The sequence below is a fragment of the Fundulus heteroclitus genome, chromosome 8 (assembly GCF_011125445.2).
Source record: "Fundulus heteroclitus isolate FHET01 chromosome 8, MU-UCD_Fhet_4.1, whole genome shotgun sequence".
Lineage (NCBI taxonomy): Eukaryota > Metazoa > Chordata > Actinopteri > Cyprinodontiformes > Fundulidae > Fundulus > Fundulus heteroclitus.
Window position 1 is genome coordinate 7538770 of NC_046368.1, and position 12263 is coordinate 7551032.

Below are 12263 nucleotides of genomic sequence, written 5' to 3' on the forward strand. Positions count from 1 at the left end.
GCTGTAGCAGTTCAAAGGAAACAGCTGTGGGGGCCTGGCAGAAAGGTCCACCCTCAGGAACCGGATGGTGGACCTGCCTCAGGGTGTTCAGGGTGCAGACAGCACCACATGATTTATGCACGAGATGCTGCCAGCATTTGTATACCAGCATGTATTGAGCTTTTATATGTGTACATTTTTAATTTACACATATACAAGCCATTGTTAAAAACGCAGCGTCTAATTTTTTTTCCCCCAATGATGATTAAAATATAATGAATAACTCAGAACATTTACAAAATAAGTTTAATTTATTTTTGTGTCTGTGTTTCAGAACTACCTGAAAGAACCCTGGAACGTGTTTGACTTTGTGACTGTGATTGGGAGCATCACAGACATATTGTTCACAGAGATAAATGTAAGACATGCAACCACCATTGTGATTGTTGCATCCAACAGACAGTTAACAAACTTTGGTCTACGATCACAGCTGCATGGGGCACATTTTATTTGGATGGGGTATTCTGGTAAAAAAAAAAGTTTAAAATGATCAAATTAGCTTTTATGTAGTATTTATTTGGGTAAGGTTTCTGGAAAATTCAACTCATTAAAAGTATTTGATTCCCAAATTAATAGGCTTTACCTACAATTGTGCACAGAAGTGAGGAAAATGGACTTTGTGATGTATTTTCACCCTCGGAGCAGTTAGAGAAGCCATACTTTGTTGTACTCTCCTGGTCTGAGTCCTTAAATCTAAAGCTTACCACAGCAGTAATCGAGAAACCTCAACGTTAGAACATCGAAATCAAAGCAGATGTGCTGAAGATGTGGTCATTTCAAAGAAATGTATGCCGAGAGAAAAAGAAAAAACTGGCCAAACATTACAAAAAGGGAATTAGATTCTGCTGATGTTGAGGACTGAGGCAGGGCGATGCAGCTTCCGTGTGCCAACGCCTGCTGTGTTTTTTCCTCATGAGGACATCAGTCTTCTTTTCTGTCTCCTTTCTCGCTTCTCTCTTATTTCTGTTTGCCTGTTTCCATCATCTGCTGTGTCTATCCTGGCGCCTGTGCCTTCACTTTGCCTCCTCTGTCACATCTGACACCTCTAGACGGTAAGTGGCTTTTCTTGTTGCCTGCTGGTTCTTCTTCTTTAGTTCCTTCCAATAACCCCCCCCCCCCCTCCCCTCGGTCAGTGTGTGTGTTGTTCTCTCCAGCAGTCGTTGTTTAAAAGCGTCGGCTATAAACTGAGTGCCTCAGCTGTAACTAGTCCATCTGCTGCGCTTACACACCTAATGTCCAACAAGAAAACATAAAGTGTCTATTAATCTCCTCTTTCTACGGGTCAAACAGGGAGATTCTGGTTGCAGTGTTGGTGAACATTGTATCTAACCTCAGCACAGGCTTTTAATCTTGGGCTTTAATTTGTTTATTTGAGCTATTCACAAATGTTTGATTAAATGTCTGTTTACAAATTTTGCCTTTTTTTGTAGTCTTAAACAAGCTTGGACCACTCTCCTTGGTTAATTAGCATCATTTAAGTCAGTTGGTTTTCTGTTTTTTCACCGTAGTCCACAGGTTTTGTGCTGAGTTCAGGGTCCTCCTAGAACCTTAATGCTTGCCTAATCTATCCTAAAACCCGGTTTGTTGCACGGTTGGTATCTTAGTCCTGCTGAAACACCCGTAGATGTTCAAGTCTCAAGCGTCTAGCATTTGATTTGAGGCAAAGTTGAAGAAACAATGTACCAGTACCACTAGCAGCGAAATAGCCCCACAGGATGATGCTGGAACCACTGTGCTTAGCAGGTGGCACAATGTTCAGTTCTCCTTTAAACACGCTTCCCATCGTCGTGGATCAGAAGGATAAGACTTTCCTCTCGTCTGTCTGAGGATACCGACAGCTCCGGCTATCTTCAGTTGCAGCCGTACTGGAGTCTTGGCAGTTCCAGTGGGGTTTATGAACACCTTTAAGCTAAAGAGTTCAGTTTTTGTAAAGAATTGCCTAAACTTGGACCTGATTGGGTGTTCAAACTGGATCCCCAGCCCTCATGGAAACCGGTTCTGGAATAGACAAATCAGCCTGAAATGGCCTTCCCACAGCCGCAACTTCAACGTCATTGAACGCGTACGTCCCGATTCCTCACGGAGACTATTTTATTCTTCCAGAACAAGATGATAAACCTGAGTTTCCTGAGGCTGTTCAGGGCGGCTCGACTCATCAAGCTGCTGCGGCAGGGCTACACCATCCGCATCCTGCTGTGGACCTTCGTTCAGTCCTTCAAGGTGAGTGAAGAAGCCCCAGCCGCGTCCGTTTGTGGGCGACTGAAGTGTGCTAATGAGCGAATAGAGAATAATCACGTTTGTCTAAAAGCAAAAGATAAAAGCATTTTTCTCCAGAAATGCGACTAATTAGCCACTCTAATTGAGTGCGGTTTACTCCTGAACAAACGCACCGATGCACCTCAGGAAATAGATGCTGTTTCCTTTAAATTCCAGCTTGATAACCCGTCGGCGGACGGCGGTAGGGATTTCCACATGGTGCCGACTCGCTCTCTAAATCCCCTTGGGAGAAGTTGAGTTATATGTGGAGCGCCGGGGCCACAGCTCAGGGAATTTATAGCAGGTTTTATGTCAGCGGTGAGAGCTTTTAAGCCCGGCAACAACAGACAGACAGTAGCCGCGGAGTCTTAAAAGGTGGCTATTTAATTACAAGAACTGCTGGCCTCCTCCTCGGAGCGTTATAAATAGCAGGTCAAAGGAATCAGCCCTGCCGGTCGAGTTCACTGCTCAAGTTCCCGAATAGGAGCAGAAATCTAACAAAGGGAGCTCGTCTTCTGTGGAGAATCATGTTAGTGAGCCCGAGAGTACAGAAGGGGCTGAAGAGATTAAAAAAGGAGCAAGAGGAGATGAAATCGTGTCTGTGTGACGCCGCTTTCCCGGATAGTTCTACTTTAAATGTATTTGTGTTTGTTTTTTTCAGGCCCTGCCGTACGTCTGCCTGCTTATCGCCATGTTGTTCTTCATCTACGCTATCATCGGGATGCAGGTAGGTGGTGATAACGAGAAAAACCAACAAGTCGGGATTCCTGGGAAATAGGGATGTTCTGGGCCTTTCAAAGGGCTGTGCATGAGGGTGAAATATCTGTAGTATTATAGAAATAATTAAACAACAACAACAAAATGGTTTTACCTCTAAGAAAGAAAAAGTCTTAGAAGCCTGACTTCTTGGAAGAATTCACTGTTTCATGCCAAACTAGTGAGTGGAACGAAAATTGTCTATTGTTTTTAAAATGGTTTCCAAATAAAATGTAAAAAAAAATACGTTAGGTGCATTTGTATTCAGGCCCTTTTAATCTGGTGCCCCCTTCTTTATTTTCTAAAATCCACTGCAGCCTATTTGCTTTCAGAGGTCACCTAATTAATAATGGGACTTTTGATCTGAGCATAAATCCAGATCTTCTGTCAAGGACTCTCGGGTTTATTGGAGAACATTAGTTAACAAACAGGATCATGAAGACCAAGGAACACAGGAGAAAGGCCAAGGAGAACGCTGTGGAGACGTTTAAACTTATCAGAAAATAAGTTAAAAGAGCAGCCAAGAGGACCATGGTAACTCTGGAGGAGTTGCGGAGATCCACAGCTCAGGTGGGGAACCAGTAGACAATTATTAGTCATATTCGCCACAGAATTGTTTTTTTTATTGAAAACTGGCAAGAAACAATCTGTTGTGAGAGAAAAAAACAAGAGAAGACAAGTTTAATGTAATTTCCATCCATCCCTCCATCCAGGACTTGTACAGGTCAAGTGTCAGGAACAGAGCAGCTAACTTCTCTGCAGACCCCGCAGACATCATGCACATAAACTGTTTATGCTTTTACCTTCAGGTTGGCACTACTGAGCGCTGTGTGTTAAAATGAGACGCTGCTGTGGCAGTTTCTTCCTCCAGGCTGTTTCTCTGATGAACACAATGATCACCTTCCAGCCTGAGTGAAACAAAATAAGCCCAAAATAAGCCTGTTTGCCCTGTTTTACTCTGCCTTTACAAAAACTGAGTGTAACTATATATATATGGACATGTTGTTCTTTTTATCTTAGATTTTATTTCCTCTAAGGGTTATATATTTCTGCTTAATATCTGCATGCCGTGAACATGTGAAACCAAGGTGAAATTATTTGCTTTCACACAAAATCCGGACCAGTAAAGCTTAATCTGACTTTTGGGACACAACAAACCTGTGGAAGAAGGAGCTCTAGTCGAGTAAGGCCAACTTTGAAGTTTTTGGGAAGACATATAATAGGATGTATAGAGGAAAACTAACTATGGAGATCGCATTTAATACACCATCCCTACAATCATGCATGGTGTTGGCAGCATCATGCTGAGTTTTTTTTTTTTGCAGGGCCAGGAAAGCTCTTCAGATCTAATGGGAAGATCAATGAAGCCAAACACAGGACGATTCAGAAGAAAACCATTAAGCAAAGAAGTGTAATGCCAGGCTCACATTGAATAAAATAATTAAAAAGTGTAACGTTTTGGTGAATATCAGGATAAAACGCTGGATAACGCCAGGCTCACATCATATGCGGTGCAGATACGGTTGTAGCGCCGAAAGGAACCCAGATAACTAAAAATCAATGTGTCAACTCACATCAGTTGCGGGTCCAGTTACCGAATCAAGTTCCCATAATTTCACGAGCTAAACAGAAAACGTGGGGCGCTAGACAGAATAAAGTTCTGGTGAATTTCAGAATAAAATCTCCTCACCAACCTAGGTAGGTTGACTAAAGTAAAGAAAACGCTGACACAGAAACATGAAGAGACAGAGGGGCTTTTGGAAGAGGAAATAGGATATTTAAGCACGCGGTGAACAGGTTTTGCCCCTAAAAAATTAAAACCATGGCTGTTTTCTGATCATTTGTGAGGAATAGCATCAGAAAGGACCACATGAATTTCTAGTCTAGTCACCACCCTTTCCACAGCCAGAGCCGCAGCTACAAACCGGAGCAGTGTGAGTCGGGTTTTACGTCAAACACATTCAATGTGAGCCAGTCCTTGAGTCCTTGAGAGCATCTGTCCTGCAACTTTTGGATGCAGCGTTGCTCTAACACACCTGCAGACACCGGCTGGAGGCTGCAAAAGACCTGCGTTTGGGTCAGAGGTTCACCTTCCAGCAGTACGACAACCCAAAATCACACAGCCTTCCCATTAAAAGGCTCAGCTAATGTCCAGACTTAAATCTATTTAAGAAACTTTTGAAAAACTAAAAAACTGATATCCATCTCCATCCAATATGGCAGAGCTAAAGCTTCTGTGGAAAGAGATTTCAGTATCTAGATGTGTAAAGCTGGTAGAGACCACTGAGCTATATTATACACTGGAGTGCTGATTTTGCCGGAAAAGTGTAGTCACTGGCCGCCATCTTGCTACTCCCTACTCTCATAGAATCCCATAGGATTTGGTTGCAACAACAAGCAGTTTTCTGGCTGCGTGAAAACGTTTCACAGGTAATTCTACAGTCAGTGGATGTACTAACACTATCAACTACTAGGAAATTAGGTGCTGAAATATTTTACATGTTATTCATATTAAATATATGTATATGTATATATAAGTATGTGTAGATGTATATATATGCATACATATATGTAAATATATGTTTTTGTATATTGTTATTTATATATTTATAAATGTTAAAGATATATATTTAAATAAATAAAATGCTAAATATTTCAGCACATGACTTTCTCAGTACTTAACAGTTTTAGAACACACAATAAAACTATATGGCATTTGACATTTTAACAGTTTTAAGCCCCCATGAACATGAGAAAATCCTCATTATTCGATGCTGTAGCGCACATATTCCCTAATTACTGGGGGGAAATAGGGAGTACCAATATGGCGGCTGGTGGCTTCAAAGCGACTCGTTCTAACAGCGGGCGATTAGCATTCCAGTGTATTATATAGCTCAGTGGTAGAGACATACACAAAGAGACATGCTGCATGTTCTACATAATCTCTTTTGGCCTGAATTCAAATCCACAATCCACTTTTTATGGTTTTATTCCTTCCACTTGGCAGTTTGGGCCCATTGTGTGTTGGTCCGTCACATAAAATCCTCTTTAGTTTCAAAATTAAACACAAGTTTAAGATCCAGTTTACATATCCTTATTGATGTATATTCAAAATGAATGAGAAAGTTACATGTTTTTTAAAGGTAGACGTCAGTGCTTGGTGAGATCATCTATAATAGACTCTACTCTGAAATCAGATCTCCTTCTCTAACTACCATCGGCTCTCCTCAGGTGTTTGGTAACATTGAGTTGAACGAGGAGACTTCCATAAATCACCACAACAACTTCCAGACCTTCTTCCAGGCCTTGACCCTCCTGTTCAGGTAACCCGGCCCACTTCCTGAAACCTGCAGGCCTCTCAGAAAACGCTGGTGACACCAACATCCACGTCAACGCTGGCATGAACATTTCTCCGCTGTGCTTTGCTTTGTGTTTCATCAGGAGTGCAACAGGCGAGGCGTGGCATGAGATCATGCTAGCTTGCCTCAGTAACCGACCGTGTGATAAACTCTCAGGAAGTTCGGGAAAAGAGTGTGGCAGCGACTTCGCCTATTTCTACTTCGTGTCCTTCATCTTCCTCTGCTCCTTCCTGGTCAGTACCTTCCATAATGAGAACGGTCAATTCTATTTAGCTTGAAACTGATATTCTGGCAGTGGATTTATGATTAAAAAAAAAAAAAAAAAACTTTAGACAATAGTGATTGTATACCATATATTTCCCGATTATAAGACATATTAAATATTCTTGCCAAGTGTGTAATATCCCTCCTTCACGTCCAAACTCTCTATCCGTCTCTGTCAGGAGGACAGAGTAACTGGACTACACTGCCCTGTTTCTAACATAAGGCCAAAATAAACGTAACTTTTATATTGAATTAACTTACTAGGTTTATTGTTGCTAACGCGTACTCCAGGCTGCCTTACATAAATGCACTTCTAGTTTAGACATTACAGTCAGGCAGTCTGGTAGACAGCTCAGGGGTCCTATCAGGTAGTGACACAGTGTCAAATGCCATATATAGTTTTATCTTATGTTCTAAAAATATCAAGTACTGAGAAAGTCATGTGCTGAAATATTTTGCATTTTATTCATTTAAATATATATCTTTAACATTTATAAATATATAAATAACAATATACAAAAACATATATTTACATATGTGTATACATATATATACATATATACACATACACATACTTATATATACATATACATATATTTAATATGAATAACATGTAAAATATTTCAGCACCTAATTTCCTAGTAGTTGATAGTGTTAGTACATCCACTGACTGTAGAATCACCTATGAAACGTTTTCACACAGCCAGAAAACTGCTTGTTGTTGCAACCAAATCCTATGGGATTCTGTGAGAGTAGGGAGTAGCAAGATGGCGGCCAGTGACTTCAGTTTTTCGGCAAAATCAGCACTCCGGTGTATTATATAGCTCAGTGGTACTCCAGGATGATTTACATGAATGCACTTCTAGTTTAGACATTACAGTCAGGCAGTCTGGTAGACAGCTCAGGGGTCCTATCAGGTAGTGACACAGTGTACCGTAATACTCCTAATATCCATTGAGCTGAGCAGCTTTGTCGTACTTACACATTATAACAGATTTTTAAGGCGCATTGTACCACAGAAAATCAGTCAGTAAACAAAACGGTGATCATATAAAAGGCGCTCCATCAATGTTTGAGAAAATATAAGGATTTTAAGAGCGCCTTATAGTCCATTCAAGGCCTGTTACTATTCCCAATATTTTAAATTGCTCTTCATCCAGTGGCACAAAGATGATCTATAAAAAGGATAGAGAGTGTGCAGGTCAGTCAGGAATAGTCAGCTTTGACTTTTGGTTGTGATTAAACATGAAAATTATATTAAAAAAAAAAACTCCCAAAGCGATTCTTCTTGCACAACAAAAGGCTTTTGAGGAAATCAGTGAGTTACCCGGTGCTCATTAAAGGCCCTCTGGCTCAGAGAGGTTTTACCGTGGAAACATTATTTGGTGGCAACACATGTGGTTACTTTTATGTAACTTACGAGGTATTTCACCCATATTCCTAAACTACTATTAGAGACTAATCTGTATGATGAGGGTCTTCAATCATGGAAGTTTCCATGAAAAATCCTTTTGCTTTATATATAACACTGCCCTGTTTCTAACATAAGGCCAAAATAAACTTTTATATTGAATTAACTTACTAAGTTTATTGTTGCTAGCACAGACATATATACGTAGACGCGTCATAGGGCGCAGGTTCGCACGTCAACGTCACCGCCATATTGTATGTGGCAGAAAAAAGTTGAGTTCTGTTATTGTGAACGTGGATCAGAGAAGATGCCTCATTCCTGTGCTGCAATAAATACACACACAGACACACACACACACACACACACACATATATATATATATATATATATATATATATATATATATATATATATATATATATATATATATATATATATATATATATATATATATATATATATATATATATATATTTGCATGTGTATGTGTTATGAATATAAGGATCAATTTGTTAAATCTAAACATTGTGGTCTTCATTATTTCATTTAAACCGTGTCACATGTGAACCTTTAGGAACAGACTTTTTGGGGGAGTATTAAAGAGGTAAAATTAATAATATGAGAAAAAAAGTACTAGGTAAATAAAGTAAAAATAAACAAACAAACACAAAAGTGATAATGTTATGATAAAAACATCATATTATGAGAATTAGGGGGGAACATTTCCAGAATAATCACAGTTTGCAGAATTATTTCACTCCTGGAGTAATAGGGCCAGGTTAGATTATTTTAAATATTTTTATTCTTTAGGAGAATAAATTCAGGAGAATGAAGCTAAAGGGATATGAAAATAAACTTGTAATATTACAAAAAATACTACGAATACAAAGTATATTCAGAGATTAAAGTCCCTCTGATACTGTTTAAGTGACTGAGTAACTGCAGATTTGCCACATTTAAGATGGCGGACGCTCTGACGCATCGCAGCATAGGCAGAACCCGCCCAATGACGCGTCTACTCTTATATTATGTCTATGCCGTAATGCTCCTAATATCCATTGAGCGGAGCAGCTTCGTTGCTTATCAAAGTCGTACTTACATATTTTAACAGATTTTTGAGAGCATTGTACCACATAAAATCAGTCAGTAAGCACAACGTTAATAATATATAAGAGGCACCATCAATTTTTAAGAAGAATTAAGGATTTTAAGTGCGCCTTATAGTCTGAAAAATACAGTAATGTTAAACTACTTTAATTCTCCTACTGCCCCATCTTATTTACATGAACATGTAGATATTTTTATGCTTTTTTTCATGTTTCCATCACCTGAAGCTCTGGGTTTTCTTATCAAACTTAAAAATTAAGGGTCACTTTTAGTCTTTCATATATTCCAGATTAATACGATTTTAAACGTGTTCATTGCAGAAATACCGACGGTTATGGGATTTATATTTTTTTTTTCACTGAGGCTTAGCCTTTCTGTTGACATTCTTATTCTGTGCTGAGGTCTCGTTTTTCATTCATTTAATTTTCTTTATTTTTATCTCCTAGATGTTGAATCTGTTTGTGGCCGTCATCATGGACAACTTTGAGTATCTGACTCGGGACGCCTCCATCCTCGGGCCTCACCACCTGGATGAATTCATCCGCGTGTGGGCTGAATATGACCCCGCAGCCTGGTAGGTGCCTAGCACAGCTCCGGCAGTAAAAAAAAAAAAGTGTTGGCGTTACAGAGGAGGTTCTGCTTCTAAAAGAACCGCAGGAAAGTCCCACGGCGACTTCTGCGTTTCCAGCTGGATGCCTGCGATGTGCAACTGGTAAAATCTCATCTTAGCGCCGACGGATGAATGACATTAAGCCCGAGCCGAGAGCGTGAGCTGAGAGCGGCGACGAGCCCCCTGTTGCCCGGACGGATGCGTGTAAATCCAGCGCTACGCTCCGCGTCCTCTCAGCCTTTCCCGCTGATAATCCCGCAGGCTCCGAATCCCTGCTGTCTGCTGCTGCATTGAAATTAAGTGAAACCGCTTCTGTCACTGCCACAGCAGAGTGCAGGTTTATGTCAGGCCCGTCATTTTCTCTCACACCCACCTAACGCAGTTTATTTTCTGACTAAAGCGAGAGGCAAATTTCTGTGCGAGACACCATGAAGGCTAATCTGTCTCAGATTATGCTCGGCTCGTTAAATTTCAGCGAAGCTTCACAGGACTCTCTTCTTTGATCAGGCCTCTCTCAGAGGTGTGAGAAGTAAAATACGAATTTACCATCACCTGACAGACATTATGGGGGAGGAATTATAATTTATTCCTCTGAGTATAACTGAGCTGTTCTCTGATTGACCTCCAGTAACGTTCAGCTCCTTTAAATCGTCGGCTCAGTGTAAAAATGATGTCTGTTTTCAGGTGTTATTGGGTTTGACATATCAGAGTTTATACGTTTATTCTAAATGAAAAGTTTTTCCTTATAGATTTCTTATAGAAAAATTTGTTTAATGTTGGATCTTTCAGACTTCACGGGTAAGTTTTCAACTATCAAATTAGATTTTCTAAATGTGTTTTAAAGTGGGGTGGTGAGCAGTAGCTAGGAGCAGTCAGTATCTTACCCACAACAGATAGAACTCATAGTGTTCTCAGTTCTGGGAAACAGGAAGAAAATCTAATTGTAGGTTCAGTTAAGAGGTAATTATAGCCTCAGAAAAAAAAGCACTCTTACTAGTTTTAGCAGATTCTTTATTTTCTAGTTTAAATAGTTAAAAAGAATACTATTTACTGTTTTTTTTATACCAAATGAATGTGTGTTTTAAACAACAGTGCCATTGTACCCTTCCCCATCCCATTAAAATGGTGGGAATCACCATAGCAACCAGTTTAACTTTAATTTTTTTTATAGATGGGTTGATGCATCTGTCCATCTTCCACTTTATTCGGTGTTTAATTCTTCCCTGTATAAAAAAGCCCACAGATATACAGTATCAGTTCCTTCAATACAGTAAGAAGGAGTTATTTATCTTAGAGATTGATTGAAGCTGCCATGATGTGTAATTTCAAGTTACGTATAATTATCACTTTTAATTCTATTTACAATGAATTTTTTTAGAACATTTAAGTAATCAAAAATACTTTTAAAAGGGCAATTTAGAGAGACCAGTTGACCAGACAGTAAGTGTAAACAAAAATTCAAGAACCTTTAAACTTAATAACCATGAACCATTAATCTCCCTTCAGCCGTTTGGCTCCTTACTGTCGCTCAGTGCTGGCTGCAGAAAAAAAATAAAAATAAAAAATAAAAATAATAATAATAATAATAATAATAATAATAATAATAATAATAATAATACATTGGATTTGTAATGCACTTTATATTTATACAAATCCCAAAATGCTACATAGTAAAACAGGTAAGTGCTAAATAAAAAAACATGGAGAGAGAGAAAAGTAATAAAACTAGCAGACACACTACAAAATCTAGCTTTTAAAACCTGTTAAAATCCCAATTAAAATGTGCAATTGTAATAGTTTTTAAAGGTTCCTTTAAACAGGTTTTAAAAGAACTGCTCTGATCCCTGAATCCGTTTTAGTCACTAGGACAAGGAGAGACAGGAAAAGGATCACCTTGGCTCCAATTTGGGTCGTTCACATTTTGTTGAAATCTCCATCAATGCACATTGTTCCACTGGAGCAAATATATAACATGTAAAAAATAAAGCTTTTTTTAATAGTTAAAATAAAAGCTCAATTCAAGTCCAGCAGAAAAAAATGTAAGAAGAGCAAAGAAAGAAAGGCAAAAAATTAATGGCAGACGACAGTTTGATAAATGACCAACAGCTTTAGAAAGGTATAAAATGAGATGACTGAAACTAGGAATAATAGGAGTATTATAGCAATCAGCAGTGCGTAGCGCTCCACCCTGAATGTTCACTGCAAAAACGGAACTAAAAATTAGTAAAATGTTCTTGAAAGGAGTGTATTTGTCCTTGATATAAGCAGGTAAATAAGACTATCTGCCAAATTAATGAGTATTTATACCCCTAAAATAAGATAATTAGATATACTGAACTTGAAAGAAGATGATGGATATGATTTGTCCCTATTTTTAAGTGCAAAAATGTTTTTCCATTGGCAGATCGTTTAAACTTGCCTGCTCAAATCAAGGACAAACTCTGTGCGATGTCCCTATCAG

At 39.0% G+C, this 12263-nt stretch overlaps 1 protein-coding gene across 8 annotated transcripts in view; it reads left to right on the top strand.

Moving 5' to 3' along the window:
• cacna1bb (calcium channel, voltage-dependent, N type, alpha 1B subunit, b) overlaps positions 1–12263 on the top strand; it is a 228843-nt gene that overhangs the window by 179036 nt on the left and 37544 nt on the right. For 7 of the 8 annotated variants that reach the window (XM_036140040.1, XM_036140038.1, XM_036140044.1 and 4 more), the window contains 7 exons: positions 314–397; positions 1089–1091; positions 2143–2259; positions 2957–3022; positions 6283–6374; positions 6493–6643; positions 9639–9766. In XM_036140040.1, the coding sequence (XP_035995933.1) occupies positions 314–397; positions 1089–1091; positions 2143–2259; positions 2957–3022; positions 6283–6374; positions 6493–6643; positions 9639–9766 (641 nt within the window). The remainder of the gene's footprint in view (positions 1–313; positions 398–1088; positions 1092–2142; positions 2260–2956; positions 3023–6282; positions 6375–6492; positions 6644–9638; positions 9767–12263) is intronic. The other variant, XM_036140042.1, reaches the window with a different exon arrangement.